Here is a 17,738-nt window from a genome sequence, read left to right on the forward strand (position 1 = left end):
GGTATTGGATACAGTTCCACATGGGGAATTAGTAGTTAAATTGGAGAAGGATGGAAATTAATATGAGAATTGAAAAGTAGATAAGGAACTGGTTAAACAGGAGACTACAATGTGTTATACTGAAAGGTGAACTGTCAGGCTGGAGGGAGGACACAAGAACAAATAAATACAAACTGGCCATCAACAAGTTTAGGCTTGAAATTAGATGAAAAGTTTCTAACCATTGGAGGAGTGAAATTCTGGAACAGCCTTCCAAGGGGAGCACTGGGGGCAAAAAAAAAACTAACTGACTTCAAGACTGAGCTTGATAAGTTTATGGAGGGAATAGTATGATGAGACTGCCTACTCTTTCCTTACTGCAAGTAGCTGATCTGCAACTGCTAGCAGAAAATGTCTCCAGTGGCTGGTGATGGGACACTAGATGGGAAGAGCCCAGAATTACTACAGAGAATTCTTACCCAGGTATCTGTCTGGTGGGTCTTTCCCACATGCTCAGGGTCAGGAAGGAATTGTCCCCAGGGTCAGATTGGCAGAGACCCTGGGTGTTTTTCGCCTTCCTCTGCAACATGGGGCATGGGTCACTTTCAGGTTTAAACTAGTGTAAATGGTGGATTTTCTGTAATTTGAAGTCTTTAAATCATTATTTGAGAACTTCAGTAACTCAGTCAGAGGTTAGGAGTCTATTACAGTGGATGGGTCTATTACAGGAGTGGGTGGGTGAGGTTCTGTGGCCTGCAAAGTGCAGCAGGTCAGACTAGAGGATCATTATGGTCCCTTCTGATCTTAAAGTCTACAAACACTTCTTCAGGTCTGGGAAAGGTATTCCGAGGTACAGAACTCCTGTCAGCATTAATGGGAGTTGTGTGGAAATCACTGAAACAATATAATACACTGACTCACATCTGCAGAGTGACAATAGCTGAAGGGAATGCAGTGTCTTTATAGCCTATGCTCAACTAAATACAGTAGTTTGTCAAATGTGTCAGAATTGACTGACATGTTTTATTTGGATTAATGCATTATTTTGAACTAAAAAATAATCTGGTTCATTGTCATATTTATGTTATTCTGTAATAGCTTTGAATGCCAGGTGACTGGCCTAAGTCAAGTCACATTACATACTCTTAAATTATACAACTATACAGTCATACAACTAATATGATTCATCAAGTTGAATTTGCTGCACAGCATTTGAAAATTGCAAGAGTCAAAAGTTTCCATAGAAACAAAAATGGTGTCTATTTTTCTCTTGGTTCTACTAGTGAGAAGGGAGACTACACTTCAAGGCTTGTAATTATGCTTAGTATAAACAGGGGAGAATTTGCTATTTAAATTTCCAAATTACAGAGGGATATTGATAGTGGATTGACCAAGATTCTCAAACTAAAGGTCTGAAGAAAGCTGACAGGTTGGTTTTGGTTTATTCTCTCATACGGGAAGGTATACATTTTGTACGTTCTAGACCCAGCTTTACATATATGACATTTGAATGTAGTTTATAGCAACTCTGGGTACAAATGTTTTAAAAGAAAGTTTTTCATTACAGAATCTTACAGAATCTACAGTTACCTCACTGTAAGGCCTTTTATTTTTCAGTGATCACTGCCAAATGTCTAAAGAGAAAATGAATCAAGATTTTCTTTTTCTAGATTAAATTTCAACCACAGAAAGGGGCTGAGACAGCCTGCATTTTATGATACTTGAAGGACACTTCAAATCAGAACTCTGGATATTCAAAGATGACCCCAGCAATTGCCTCCATCAGCAACAGTACAGTTCTGGCAGCTTTCTCGGTATAGTCATTATTAGAATGGAAGACGAACGAATTCTGAAGCATGTTTACTGAGAAAAGCCACTGCACGATTGGTGATCACATGGATATAGCTTGAGCAAGACATCAGGAGGCTGGAGGAATTTTATATGCATTACCAGCAGTGACTACTGGACATAAGATGGTTTGATTTTTCAGTAACAGGGATGTATTATTGAGAACTAACCTTGAGAAATTTTAAGTCATAATCAGTCACCATTTCCTGGCACATATAGCCTACTTTGGAGATAATGTCCCTACACATCGAGCCCTGGAGATTAGACTTGAGGTCAGGAGGGGACATTGCCTGTCCATGGAATGGCGGCAGCCATGTGGTCATCTGCAATTAACCTTGCTGCCCAAGATCAGTAATAATGCTGCGGAGCTTTAAGATGCCTGAAATAAAGCTGTACAGTGTGACCATGGACATTTGGCACTATGGACCATTGCTGCCTAAGCATGCTATTGTTGCCAGCGACGCTCTCAGACATTCTTAGATATTGAAGCATTTATGATCCTGTGTTTGATCACAAAGTTAAAATAGGGAAAATATCAGCAGCAGGTGAGATAGAATGACCAGAAAAGAAGGATGATGGATGACTATGGATAAGGAACATGCAGAAGACTTCATGTAGTTTATGAATCAATTTATATATACACATTTATTTGTATAAGGGATCCATTTAGATTCCAATATAGAATAAGAATAGTTTATGTGACAAACAAGCTGTTTGAGGACTCATTTTTTATGGTTATTAATCTTGCATGACTGTGGAAGGGAAGAAGTCTAGGTATATTACTTATGTCTATGCTTAATTCCCAAGCAACCAGTGGATCATAATATTTTATTATGAAATGTGCGTCGTTTCTGAGACCTGTGAAATTTCTAGTTAAGATGTAGCCAGATTGCACTTGCAATTTGTTTCTATCTGTTTAGGAAAGAGGGAATGCAGATCTTTATAATCTACATACTCTGTAGACTTCATATTCATTATTATGAGAGGAACTGGTAGTTCTGTGTATGGTTAAGGTTGCCTGACACTTCCGTGAGAAGACTGTTTTCAGCTGCTCATAAAATTTTGGCAAAGTTTAATCGTTTGGGTGGAAATTTTCCATGCCATGTATCTGCCTCAGGCTTTTGTGGAAAGTTTCAGCCATTTCCAAGAACAGAATTAGGGGGAAATATGTTACTTTGCTCATGTTAAAACAATTCTTACAACTCTTTCATCAAGGAGCTCTAGCACCTCCCTGCTTTAGATCAGGTAATTGAAATTTGATAGGGGAGGTCAGACCGACTTGTCATGGCTGGGGCTTTTGCTGTTTCTGTGAAAATTCATCCAAATTTGTCTAAATTACAAGCCTGGAAAAATCTAAATTCATACATGCTCAATAAAGACTTGTTCCAATTAGGCAGCTAAATTCTTCAAAGATTCCTCTGCACTGAGCATGTGCCAGCCCAGAGTTGTAAGGGGCTGATCAAGACTTGACCTGCAAATGTGGGGAGATGCTGTGCTGCTGGGCAATGGAAATGACGTCAGTGAGACAGTTGCTTCTACGGAAACCCTATCCTATGCAAACTCTGATGATAAGCTGGCAGAATTTACCTCTCCCTCAATCCTCTTGGCTTGGCATAGGGTGACCAGATAGCAAGTGTGAAAAATCGGGACGGGGTGGGAGGTAATAAGAGCCTATATAAGAAAAAGACTCAAAAATTGTGACTGTCCCTATAAAATCGGGACAGCTGGTCACTCTATCTTGGTATGTTCCCTCCTAGAGGTTGATCTGATTCTGTGATAAGTTCTATGGTAACTCCAAGCAAGTTGAAGTTATTGTGCAATTCACCATATTATATCACGACAGCCTGTGGTACACAATGCCCTGAGATTAAGTCAAGAAGTTAAGGTACACCTGCTAATCTTCTTGGTTTTCAAATTACAGTCCAGATTAGTCACAAAAGGAAATGTGTTAATGATTGCTCTAAACACAATATATGGAAGTGATTTGATGATTTCATGTTCTGATGGGAGAAGTGTACCAAATTATATGAACATCAGTGACAGTGTGGCTTACAAAAGCATGACTAATAACTCTTCTGGAACTTCAGTGGTCCTTTCTAGTTAAGATAGTTTTTTCTTTAATTTTTTTCCTGTGAAAGATAACTGAGGACCTGCTCCTATATCTTGTACACATATGAATAGTCCCATTAACCTAGACTGAACGCATGACTTATATAAACAGACATGTTGAAGTCAATTGGCTTACTAGCATAAATAAAGGTTATTCATGTGAATAGAGGTTGCAGAATTAGATTTAGTTACAGAGCATATTTTATATCAAGTTTGGCAGGGGGGACCCTCAGGCACCAGATGTTCTTCAGATGTGTCATACTGTGCAACATTTCCCCCTCAAATCTCTCCAGTACATGTCAAGATGTAAATTATGAAATATTTAGTTCTCACGGTGCTGTTCTTCCCACTCACCTCCTCTACTGAATCAGCTGCTGAGTATTTCAACTCTGCTCTGTCACCTTTGACTTTCACTCTTTTCTACATCTTCCAGGACCATCCCATCAAAATCCTATCCTTGGCTCACCAACAATATTCATGTCCTCCATGTCTGTGCCCATGATATTCAGTGGCCCTAGAGGGATCAAGTCCCATGAGAACACTGGTTTCCTCCACTACAAATTTATTCTCTCCACCAACATTTCTACCATATTCCTAATCAAGCAGCTTTGTTTTTCCCACTTCAGTGACCCATGTGACCACAATCTCAGCCATTTATTCACCATTTCTGACTCCTTGCTACTACTTCCAGCACCCTCACCTTCTTCATGAAACCTCCACTCCCCACTCTGTCACTGCTGACATCACAACTGTTTTCTCCAGTGCCTAGACCCAAAATATGGATGCTATGTTAAACTCTTCCTTCTCCAGACCTGGTAAATTTCTTAAGTTAGCCAGGTAGACCCCAGTTTTGGGAACCCCTCTGCAGGGCTCCTGAGAGGCTGCTAGACATTCATTTAAGGTTGTCTCTCTCTATAGCTACAGGAATCTTCCAGGACTAACTACAAAGATTTCATCATAAGAGAACTAAACAGGGACTCTGCCTTGACTATAACCAATCACTGAAACACTAAGCACCCCTATATTCACATCATACTCACTACAGTAATACTCTTGGTACAAAATATACCTTGTGAGGTATCATTTCAAAACAACTCACTAATCATTATTATTTTTGTATGAGCTATGCACAGGGTGTGTACAAATGTTTATAATATATGCTGGAATTTTAACTAAAGTATATTTAAACCAGGTGTGCCAGGGGAAGTTGGTAAACAGGTTTGCCTTAGACAAAGGAATGTGTATTTGATTCTCTGACCAGCCCTATCTCCAGCCAAAGACAATGAAGTCTAGTTTTACATATTGGGGTGGGGGGGACAAATTAATCTAACACCCAGGGAAAGAAAGAGGACAGAGCTTCCTTCATTACTAGGCTCCATGTCACCTTCCTTACAGCTTGAATAAACTTTCCTTTGAGGGGTAATCCTCAGAAGAATCCATTTTAAAGGTTTACTGGTCAAGAAAGACAAGGGGTCTGAACCTCAAGCGATAGGAAATTGAAAGAACTGATTGTATACAATATTACTGTATTATAAAGGTGTATAGAGTGAAGTCTTTTCAGAAAGCTTATGACATGCACCAGTGATCACTATTATTGTGAAATGTAGTATTAACACGATATGAAGAAAATATGGATACTTAATGGCATTGTGCTTCCAGTCTGTGACCAAAACAAGTGTAAAACAGGCTTTCCCCTAAACAGGAGGGCAGGCAGCTATTTGCCTGACTATAAAGAAATTAAGCAAAGTGTGATCAGTAACAATGGAAGCTCTATTTACAAAGAAATCGGCTGGGAAATGGCAAACCCCCAGGAAGGGAAAAACAGCAAGACATACTCCTGCCTCTTTAAACAAAGTCATTGATGGTGGGAAAATATAAGCAAAGACAGAAGCTATCTTTGGCATTCATCACTACACAGACAAAAGTAAACAGAGCTCTTGCAAACTGAGAAAGATGGGTGCTTCAACAAGCAGGGGGGTTTGAAGTCTCTGGAAATTGAGTATAGGTGAGACACCATCTTGAACAAAGCCTGTACCTCGCTAGATTAAGTTTTAGACTTTTTGATGTTTTCGCTTTTATTTGCTTGTAACTCTAACTTTATTCCCTTTACTTGACACCCCTTAACCTGTGTTCTATTGTCAATGAATTTGTTTTTGTTTTTTTTATTTTAAACCAACTCATGTAAATGTAAGGGTGAATTTACCCCAGTTAATAAGCTGTGATATTCTTTGCGTATCTTTAGAGGAACAAAAGAACCTTATTATTTCCCTGAACTCTCCAAAAGAGGGTTGGACATTGCAAAGCACACGGTTCTGAGAAAATTTGGGACCGGGACTGTGTTGGGGTTCCCCTGCTGCTTGTAACCAAGGCTGGTGTGAGCCAGAGTGGGGCTGTAGACAGGATGCTGGGGTCGGAGCAGCTGAACCAGGGCTGTCTAGCACACAGACACTTGAGGATATGACCTGCATGCTTGTGGGATGATTGTGAGCATCCCCAGGATCTTCAGTATCAAGGCACTGTAAGGCACCCATGATTGCAGGGCAATTTGGCAAAAGATTGTAAGTCATCTTCTTTCCCCAACATCCATATTGAAGAGGAACCACTAAAATCAGCTGTCACTTGTGGTTTGGACCATTAGATTTTCCCTATGCCCATTTTAATCCTTCCACCAGCTCCTCCTCTTCTCTTGCACAAGTGTAGTCTTCTGGTCCTCAATTTTAATGCTTCCACAGCTATGCCACTCTCTTATTCACTCTTTTGCCTTATTGCATATCCTCATCCCCTAACTCCCTCAACTCTACCAGTGATACCAGAATTGACTATGTCCAGTACTCCCTACCAGGACATGTGTGTTTTCTTTTGCACTCCCTACATGAAACAAACATCTTCCCTGAACTAGTCTGCAAGGCCACTATCCTATACTCATTCAAATGCTTCCTCAAGACCCTCTTCTAACTTAACATTTACAGGTAATTCCCACTTGGGAATAGCTGAAACATACACTCACAAATGGATTCAACTGGTTTGGAACCACAAACTAACTCTCACTGACTACAGAAACCCATGTTCTCATTACTTTTACCCTCATCCTCATTCTCCTTCCCCTCTGATTTTAGTAACATTCATTTGTTGTGCTTGGTCTCTAGATTTTAATGTAAACACTTCATGGCAGAAACCATAGCATGTAATTTTTTTTTATAATACTTAGCATGATAGAACCTTGATCATGACTGAGGCCTTTTGGAGATACTGTTGTGTTACATCAACAAGCTAATGATAAAACAGGTTATTTTGATTCTTTTGGTGACTATTTAGTAGGCTGCTCATGAATTTTAATATATGGCATTTGTGTTCAAGACAACCAGCACCAAATGGCTACTCTTATATACCAATGAATATGGGAAGAAAAACGTCAGTCAAGAAATTACTTATTTAGAAAAGTATAGTAAAGTTGAAGCAATTCTGTTTTATGGTTAAGCTGTTTACTATTAATGCATGCAGGTGATCCTTGACATCTTCACCAATAATAATGCAGCTCAATGAGGCAGAATCATTGAAGAAAAGTGACACCCACTCACAGGAGCACGAACACAATTTTCCATTAAACAAAAAAACATCATTAGAAAACTTAACTTGCTAACAGTTTAAACAGACTTTTATGCGACAATTCATTTTACATTGTAATAAAAAAGTAATCAGCATTAGCAACCTTTTCATACTATGGAACATGTGGGCTACCATGAATTAAATAGCGTACTGAAGATTAATTGTATGGGTCAATTTCATTATTTTGGTAATTTTTAAATTGTTCTAGGAAAATGTTTACATATACACAGATATATCTACCTATGGTAGGCAAATTTGCTTTCTTTCTCATTTATATAATCTAAGAAGGAAAAAAATGGGTGAATGACATAGCATATGCATGAATAGTTATTGGAATGAAGTAAAATGTTGCCTAATTGTATTGAATAAGACCTCCTAGCAGTGATTGCTTAATCCTGGTTTGGTTTTTAGGAGTATTCTTATTTAGGCATTTACTTAATTTCTGAATGAATGACCTTGGGCCTAATGTGAGTAAAGATGATTCTCTTGAGTAACAATTGCCACACAGGACCACCTCATAACAGCACAGCTTACAATTGTTTAAATTTGAGTCAGCCTCTATCATGACAACTCTGAAAGAGGAAATATTCTTTGCAACAAAGTCTAAAAATATTTTCCATATTTCTCTCCTTGAAATTGGTAATTTACAACTTACTAACTTATTTTTCCCGTGTATTCCATAGTGTGGAATACGACTTCAGACAACAAGAAGGCAGATTTCATCAGGTTTTGAAAACACTGGATCAAGTGGAGCAAACTCCTGCCATGGCTCCAGCCCCCAAATTACTACCTGACCATCCAATTCCCGAGAAACAGGAATTAAGACGAAAAACAAAAAAGGTGAAAAAGAAATGCTTCTGGTGGATGTGAATGTCTTTTAGCTAACATACAGAATTGAAGGACTACATTTCAGAAGATATTAAAACACATATACAGAGGCTTTAATATGTACAACTGTGAAACTCCAAACAGGAAACTAAAAAATGTCTAAGAAGGTATTTGAAAACTCCAAAGCTTAAAATGGAATTTGCTCATTTAACAAACTCAGTGAATAAAGACATGAGTATTTTGAAACGGGATGCAATCTCTCTCTTTGATTCAAAAAGACATCTTCATATGCTTTGTGAAGGCAAAATTTTTACTTTCAAATAATGCTGAAGTTGTGATTTAAATTGATAAAAACAAGGGCAATCAAAGTAAAGGAAGCTGCTCCCATATGCTTCCCACATCATGCTTAGTTTCAAACAAAAGGGCCTAAAAGTCATTCCCTGATCTTGTCCCCAGTGGTGCAACCAAAAACTGTGGAGTGGGACACAGATTTTAAGAAAACTTCCTCTCCAAGGGAGACAATCCATTAAAATTATGTATACAATGGATTGTATATATATATAGCACAAGTGATTGATTTGTTACACTAGTGTAAGAGTTAAAAATCTATAGCATCCAAGACTGGACACGATTCCTTTTTTTTTTTTGGTTGGTGTTATTCAGAAACAAACAATTATTTTACTGTGGTTGCGGGAGGGAGGGAATCATATTTATTAACATCCTTTCCTAAAAAGCAATAGATTTATAAAACATCTCTACCTCTGTTTGTACCATTGTGCATCTAAGATCCTTTATACTACATCAAAATGCTCCAACACACGCCTCTTTGATCCAAAAGAACGTACTCACAGCATCCCAGAGGGTGTCAAACCAGTTGTACACTTTGATGTTCTGATGTTAATACAGATTAGTGTTAAGAGAAATGTTAAGAGAAGTTAATGTAGAGCAGATTTCAATTTAGCTATTTTTCAAAATTTAGAAAAATAGCTGTGACAACTAGTCAAAACTAGATATAAAATTAAACTTTTTTTTGCAAGAAAAATAGCATTTCACACTGTTTTCCATGCAAAAATGTTTAGAAAAAGGGGAAAAAGTTCAGGAGAGTAAATTTAATAGCTAATCATTAAAGCCTTGACAGTACTATAGGTGGCAGAGCATAGGGCAGTCCCACTCTGAAAAGAGACTTTAATATACTAACATGGCACTTTCTTACTCATCTGATTTATTCCTGGGGGGGGATGTATAGTCCTATTACTTTAGTGACAAAAGTGCTCATGTTTCTTTTACTCATTTTATATTAGTGTGTAATGCCAAGAAAGAGGAGAAGTTAGCTTTTGTTCATTGTTGTACATCAGCAAAACCATTTAATAAGTTCCAGGTATTGAGGACAATCAATTATACCTGCACAAAACCACTGAAGGTAATAAGATTGCACAGGAGTCATTAAGGGCAGAACCATAGCACAACAGGGCTTGCTTAGGTGTAAGTGGTCTTTGTTTAGAGGTGATGAGGCATGAAAAGTAAAGCAATTAGCATGACTCAGCTGAGTAAGAGTTTTCAGGACTGGGAATTAGAAAGAATTAAACACATTAGATATGAAAGTTACTGAGGGACAATGAAACCACAATGCCATTCACTGGAACCTTTTTCAAAGGAAAACTTCCCTTTAAATTCTAGTAGCAAAACTGTGACCTAGTTATACCCATAAGCCCTCTTCAATAAGGATTTGTAGAGGTAAGTAGGGTCAGAATTTAGCCCTTGTTAGAGCACACCACTATCACACCCATTTAAATACACATTTTATATGCTGGCACACCTATAGTATTATTCCATACTGACTGCGTATCAGTGTGTCTATATAACAGAGACACAGAAGAGTCTATTTATGTACAATAGCATTCCTTCTAGCCAACTAGTTTTGAACGCTGAGTGTCTCATGGTAAAGAGACATCCATGAACTGTATCAAAAGCTATAACAACTCTCCAAGCTAAAAATTGCTCTCCCACTCTCCAGTTTTCATGGCTTTTAGCACCTTTGGTGGAAGGCCATTAGACTTAGCTATCACCGGTCCTGTATTCCACTCCCAGAGTTTATTTTTTCTTTACAGCATAAAATGAAGAAGCAGCCCCTCTACTAAAGAATTAACTCTTCACTTGCCAGCCCTTCGGCATGTGTTTCAATCTTTGTTATTTTTTTTAAAAAAGTACATTTTTTAAAAATAATAAACACACAGTACCATGGTGAATTATCTGCTTCTTATCTTGGCCAGTAGGCTCTTTGTACCAGCAGCAGTTCCTATTGCAGCCTGCTGCTGAGGGAGAGAACGAACCAATTTCCTTCCCGGTTTCATTCAAGTACAGTCCACGTGTTCTGTTGAGTCCAAACTCACCCATTCAAGAGGTATGGTGTGATCATCACAGAATTTAACATAAAAGAGACAAAGATCAGGTCACACCTTCTCCTCAGGCTTGGTTGCTCCTAGGGTTCCCCACCTAATGATCTTTTATCCCATACTCTCTTTCTAAACAATCACTCCCATCTCCATTATATGAGGATAGTGTAAAGCACCAATTGTCTCAGCGAGTGAACAGCAGCCACTTAACCATTTCCTAGCAGTATCAAAACCTGTTTACAGGGTGTGCTAGCACTGCCAGCCTGTGGAGGGGTTCTCTGTCATCATCATTCTAGGCTTGAATAGTGTTTTCTGCACTCAATCTGTAGGTACAGGAGAAGTTATATTAAGTTAGCCCATTTAATTTCACACTTGTCTCAAGCACAGCTTGACTATCATTCACAGTAAAAGAAGGAAGAAATCATGTAATTGTACACATCACACAGGAAAAATTATAGCTGCAGAACTAAGCTTCTCTTGCACGAAACAATTTAGCGGGCATCGGACTTGTGCAATGAAATTGCACAATACTGCATGTGTACATCTACTGTACACAAACTTCTACATAGTCTACGCTTCATAGAATTTCTTTGTAAAATTAAATATTTAGCTTCTACATTGCAATAGTATTACATAGCTTTACACTCAAGAGAGTGATTTCTATTAGAGAACACACTGGAAAAGTGTCAGACATATAGATACATCAGCTATGTCTAATGTTACAGAAAACACCTAAAGAGATATAAAGTCACTCAAATTACTCCTTTGCTATTTTCACTGCTTTGTTTAGCCTGAACATAGAAATTGATAATATAAATAAAACATATTACCAGGTTACAAATAGGTACTTTAGATCCTTCAGTGGGCATGTGTGACACAACTACGACAAAATGTGATGTGTGACTTTCCATTACAATGCAACAAATAAGAAAAAGGAGAACAGATGACTCCAGAGACATACTGCTCAGTTGTGTAACATCAGGATTAGACTACAAATATATAGATTTGTAGATGACAAAACTATTAATGTTGGGCAGAAAAGATTCTACACCATAACAATCTACTGTGTAGTGTTCCAAAGTAGCTCCCATAAAAGGAGTAAAATACACACACACACACACACAGAATGATCCCATTTGGTAACACTGGTATTCAAAAATAAAGTAGGCTATTATGAAAAAAATTGACATATTTATGTGAAAAATACACCAAGCTCTTTGTAAAATACTGTACAGCATATGACATTATATATACCAAAATTACTGCACTTGAAGTGACTCTGTTTTACAGAGAAAGTCAATCTATTTCTTTTTTTTTAAATAAAACAAAATGTATGAATAGAATCCTGAATCTGGTATGACATAGGTTATGAAGTCGCGCTCCCCACCCCCGGTAGTTCAATAAAAAAATATAGTTACAAGACTTGGTAATTATGCTAGCTCAAATACAGAGCACCTTCCTAATGAAATGTAATAATCAAAAGTAATGTTTTGTAAATTTCTAGACTGTTTTAATGGGATATTATCTTTTGCAATAAACTAACTTATTTTTTTTTGGTTTCAAGACTCAATTAATAAACATTTAGGGGGAGTACAGAGGAAATGAAAGATTGCTCTTGGAAAAGAGGAAGGATCGGGCATAGTATCCTTTATAGATTCATATTAATTAGATTATCTAGCTCAGTGGTTCTCAACCAGGGGTACGCGTACCGCTGGAAATACATAGAGGTTTCCAGGGGTACATTAAACCATGTAGATATTTGACTAGTTTTACAACAAGCTGCATAAAAAGCACTAGCGGAGTAAGTGCAAACTAAAATTTCACATAGACCAGGGGTCTCAAACTGCCAGTTCATGGGCCATCTGCAGCCTGTGAGGCTCCAGCAGTTTTGGGGCCGGGTCTCTCCCTTGGCCCCACCTGCTGCCCCTGGGCGCTCCCCCTCAGAGGCCCCAGCAGCACAGCGGGACACTGCAGGGGTGGTGACTTGGGGGCAGAAGCGTGCAGAGATCCTCCGGCCCGCCCCGCCTTGGAGCCCCAGGTAAACACCACACCTCTGACCCCCTCCTAGAGCCTGCATCCCTATCCCCTTCCCACACATTCCCTCCCACCTCCAAACTCCCTCCTAGAGCTTGCGCTCTGTCCCCACACCCCCCAACCCCCAAACTCCCTCCCGGAGTCTGCATCCAGTCCCCACATCCCCTCCTGCTCCCAAACTCCATCTCAGAGCCTGCCCCCCCCCCACAATCGCCAGCCCCCAAATTCCCTCCCAAAGCCTGCACCCTCTTCCCACATACCCCCTCCAACCCCAAACTCCCTCCCAGAGCCTGAACTTCTCACCCCTTCTGCACCCAAACTCCCTTCCAGAGCCTGCACTCCAATCCCCTACCCCCGACCTCCTCCCTGCCCGAACTCTGTCCCAGAGCCTTAGGCAAGTGGGAGGTGGAGTTTTTTGGGGGGCAGGTTCTGGGCAGCATGAGTGACATTGACCCACTGAGAAGATTTGATGACTGGCACTGGCCCTAAGGTAAATTGAGTTTGAGACCCCTGACATATACAATAACTTGTTTATACTGCTCTATATACTATACACTGAAAAGTAAGTACAATATTTATATTCCAATTGATTTATTTTATAATTATAATGTAAAAATGAGAAAGTCAGCATTTTTTCAGTAATAATGTGCTGAGATACTTTTGTAATTTTAGGTCTGATTTTGTAATCAAGCAATTTTTTAGTGAGGTGAAACTTGGGGTACACAAGACAAATCAGACTCCTGACAAATCAGACTTCCAGTAGTCTGGAAAGGTTGAGAACCACTGCTCCAAGTAGAGAAGGAGAATTTCAGCTCTGAGTGGTTTATTGTACTGGATTTTCACACTTCAAAATATATCACACTGTATTATCAACCATTTTAGCTTTGCACATTTTTGCTCTGGTTTTCACTTGTGAACAGTGATGTGTACTATGCCAATCACATTATGGTTCTAAAGAATACACCTTTTTGATCTCCCAGTATGAAGCAAAGGTGTGAAATAATGGGATGATAGAGACTGTATAACACCACCCCAGTTGTCAGAGAACAGGCTTGAACCTGGGGCATTTGGAGCTTAGTGTATGAGCCTTTACTGTATGAGCTAAAAGCCACATGGCCACTAGCTAAGGCTGTAGCAGAATCGTTAATCTCTAAGTGGTCTCAGTGCCACTTGAGGGTACAGAACACCATACCCAGGAGGTGCATGGGTTACAACCGCACCAAAAGAACTAGGTGAAGTGCAAAAGGCCACCAAATCTTAGAAGGATGTATGGGTCAAGAATGTTCCAGAGAAAAGATCTGGAAAGTTTTGCTCTCTCATGATCTTCTCTCATGTCCTCTCCTTAACTTTCCTCTCCACCCAAGGAAAAAAAGGAGAACTCCTTAACAAATAACATGCCAATGCCTCACTTTGTTCATGATCCTTACTTCCAGACATGCTAATGGCTGAAACCCACATAGAAAAGGGACTGTCCAGGTAAGTTATTACCCATAAAAAATTGTCTTCTCAACAGATCCAACTTGGACAGTTAGTGTCAGATTCTTATATAGGTTCTCTGTAATGTCACTTACCGAAGGCAGCTGAGCATCTTCATAAACAGCTGTTGGTTGTAGAAATTAATTTCTTCAGGTAACTCGGAGGTGATAGGCAATGTATAATAGATAACATGTTTAATTGGATAACTATTTACTTACCTCTTTTTTACTCCTCTGGAGTTTCAGTATTCAGTAAGATTGGGGAAGACCATAAGAGAAACATGCTCACTGACTAACTTCATGAGGTTTTCAGGGAGGTTACCACCAGAGAGATGAAAATGAATGAGTTATGAAACTGAACTGTTTAAAATGACATTCCACTAACCTGAAATAAGTAATAAAAATCAAAACCTTGATTGCTGGACTGGCAACAGCTATTATGTGGATAGGGACATGTCTAATAAAGACTTGCTAATCATCTGGTGGCTGGTCAACAGCAAAGCTATAATGAATGTTTTCCCTGGTCTTATGCACTTCAGATGAAGTGTTATTTGGAAAAGAAACAATAATGACCACTTCACATTCAGAACTGGGGTTTTAAATCTGGATAGAGTGCAAACATACCTAGATGCTTAAATGATAGGCACATCCCAAGTTCCTGGATAGAAATGTAAGCAGAGTCAGGATGAGCTTTACCCTGACATCTGGTGGTGAATTGTGGTGAGTTGTGGAAAAGAACTTCAGGAGCTGGTCTTGTTTGCATAGGCACACCCATCCCACCTAGCATGAGACCACAGCCACCCAAATGGTTACTTTGGCTGCTGTGGGATCCCTAGTTCACTGTTATTGGGGCCGAAAGAATAAAGTGTTGTTACCCTGATTATGTGAATCAAGGCCAGTGGAACTATTTTATGACAGAGAGACTCACCATCAACTAAGTAGCACTCGCTAGATAAGGGTCATGGGTTCCAAAACCCAGTGAATTGAGAGAGGCTGGGGACAGGTATTTGCACCTGATGGTATAGACACCTTTTGAGGGCCTGAAACACCAACTGTACCTCCTCCTCTCCCCACTGTTAAATAGCAGAGCTAATTTTGATTCCATTAAGAGTCTAGTTACAGGCTGCTGTGTTGAATTCACTTTGGGCCAATAGTGCACCAGCACTGGGGCACCCCTACTACACACTGAAATCACTAAAGAGCTAAAATTACCAAGGGCTGTGCTCACTGAGTGCTGTGTTAACAAGTGGAGCCTGAAGATATTGTTAAGCGGCTGGCAGAGCTGAGCAGTTTGCAGGATGGTTGGAGCGGCCCATAGAATGGCGAGTGGAGTGAAGCGGGATGGAGCAGGGCAGTTTGTGGGACAGCTGAAGCGGTTCATGGGATGGCTGGTGGAGTGGAATGGCTCATGGTGAAGGCTGCAGCAGAGCTCCACGGAGAGGCAGAGCAGTTGGCCCTGGCCCATGTAACGTGCCCCTTAACACCCTGTGTGTGTGTGCCCCCCTACCCCCCATTTCCATCCAGGTTGGGTGGGTAAAACTCTGCAGATACATTTTTGAACTCTGGGGCTGCAGTGACCAAGGACAGAGACTTTTAGGTTGTTGGACTTTTGGGTGATTGTTGGGTTGCTGGACTCATAAGACTTTTGGAGTGTTGTACTTTTGGGGTGCTCTTTTGGGTTGTTGGACTTAAGACCCTGAGGGGAAAAGGATACTGCCAAACTTACTTGGGAGTGGGTCTTTTGCTCATGGTTTGTTATGAATCCTGTTCGTGGTGTTTCCTCAACATAAAGAAACATTGTTTCCCTCCTTTATTAAAAGGATTTTGCTACCCATGCTTGCGAGAGGGAAGGAAGTATTGCCTCTTAGAGGAGCAGGGTATGTAATTGTTCCAGGTCACTGGGTGGGGGTTCAAGCCAGATTTGCTTTGAGTTATTGAAACGGAACCCCTAGATACTGAACCTGGCCCTTGTTGCTGTCAACTCAGACGGGCAGAAGGGTTACATAAAACATGATAGAGGTAGTAATTCTTCTTCCAAACCAGGATTGGAACACCTGCAACTCCTCAGCTGATGTTGGATGCTCTGCCTTGATTAAATCATTTCCTCTGTTAAATGCAAACAGGACTACTTTGTACTCTCTCACTCTCTCTCTTTGGGTCTGTGAAGAACATTAACTCAGAGTGAAATTTGCCATATAAAGCAATATTGAAGTCTGTCACATTATTTGTTGTAATGCTAATATATGTAGTGCTCTGAACTGTATATCAAAGTAGTGGCTTTCAGCAGTTCAGTACAGATGTAACACTGAATTAACGTAAAATGAGAAAGATCTGGGGACTGTGCTAGTGGTAGCATGACATAAAGATGCCATTTTGATTAAGATTACTGCCAGTGTTCTGTTTAGGGTAGAGTGGAAGTTTGTAGACCCTGCTATAAAATATACCCACTTTTACTTGATCTTTATTACTTAATGTGAAGAAAAACAAAGTAGTTCTGCAGAACTACTACATGAAATATTTAAAATGTACATGGCGGTATTCAAGGCTACTTTTTTTTTGTTCACTTAAACAAGGTCAACGTGTGGTCTTTCAATATTTCCTTCATTTGTACTTTCAGTGCAACACTATTTACTTCCAAGCAGAAAGCAGTCTGCATTTTATGTAGAGACTTAGAGGATAGAGAGTAAATCACACGCCATGTTTCCCTATCATGAAAAGTTTCAAACCATTTTTCATGCATGTTTCAGTATTTACAGGTGGAGTTACCAAGCAGCTGTCAAGGATCAACACCACCATAACTTCACAATGAAGCTGTCTTGTGTATTTAAATAATAATTATCTGCGGCAGCTGCAGACTGCCAAACCAAATTTCCCTCAGCATCGTCTTCCCTTGAGTGGAGTGTCTGTCTCCATCTAAACCGACCTTTTCTCACAATCGCTTGAGCGGACCTCACAGCATGCAATTAGCTAGTCTTACACTCAAGGCAATGTCTTCCCTTGCTCTTTGAATGACAGCCAGGCAAGGAACAATAAGAGAAAAAAATCAGCCTAAAGCTATTGTACTCCTCCCCTTCCTCTCCCCCAAAAAGGGCCACACTATCAGAACATTAACCCTTTCATCCCTGTCAAAAATGTTTGTGGGATGTTGTAATTCCATACTGTCATAAAGCATAATTCCCAATTCTGAACCTTAGCGCCCAAAAGTGGGTGCCTGCATGAACCTCCAAGCTTAATTACCAGTTTGGATCTTATAGCGCTGCCATCAGACAGGAATTACAGTGCCTGCCTCACTCTGGTCTCCCCAAAACCTTCTCTGGGGGACCCCAAGACTCAGATGCCCTGGACGATCACCCTATTTCAATTCCTTGAATTGCAAAACAGGGAGATCAAGTTTCTTTCACCCTCAGTCCGAGTCCCTGCAAAGGTAAGCTTTGCACTCTGACACAAAGAGATTTTCCCTTCCCCC

General features: G+C 39.9%; 2 protein-coding genes across 3 annotated transcripts in view; one reads left to right on the plus strand and one right to left on the minus strand.

Annotated features, from left to right (window-relative positions):
- Positions 1-12,401, plus strand: part of INSYN2B (inhibitory synaptic factor family member 2B) — a 37,687-nt gene extending 25,286 nt beyond the window's left edge. Inside the window, exons 3-4 of one of the 2 annotated variants that reach the window (XM_032803690.2) lie at positions 8,226-8,382; positions 12,328-12,401. In XM_032803690.2, the coding sequence (XP_032659581.1) occupies positions 8,226-8,382; positions 12,328-12,348 (178 nt within the window). In that variant the 3' untranslated portion in view covers positions 12,349-12,401. Of the gene's footprint in view, positions 1-8,225; positions 8,474-12,327 lie in introns of those variants that run through there. The other variant, XM_075068066.1, reaches the window with a different exon arrangement.
- DOCK2 (dedicator of cytokinesis 2) overlaps positions 1-17,738 on the minus strand; it is a 538,858-nt gene that overhangs the window by 302,347 nt on the left and 218,773 nt on the right. The window lies entirely within an intron of this gene.

The sequence above is a fragment of the Chelonoidis abingdonii genome, chromosome 7, assembly GCF_003597395.2.
Source record: "Chelonoidis abingdonii isolate Lonesome George chromosome 7, CheloAbing_2.0, whole genome shotgun sequence".
NCBI classification, from domain to species: Eukaryota; Metazoa; Chordata; order Testudines; family Testudinidae; genus Chelonoidis; species Chelonoidis abingdonii.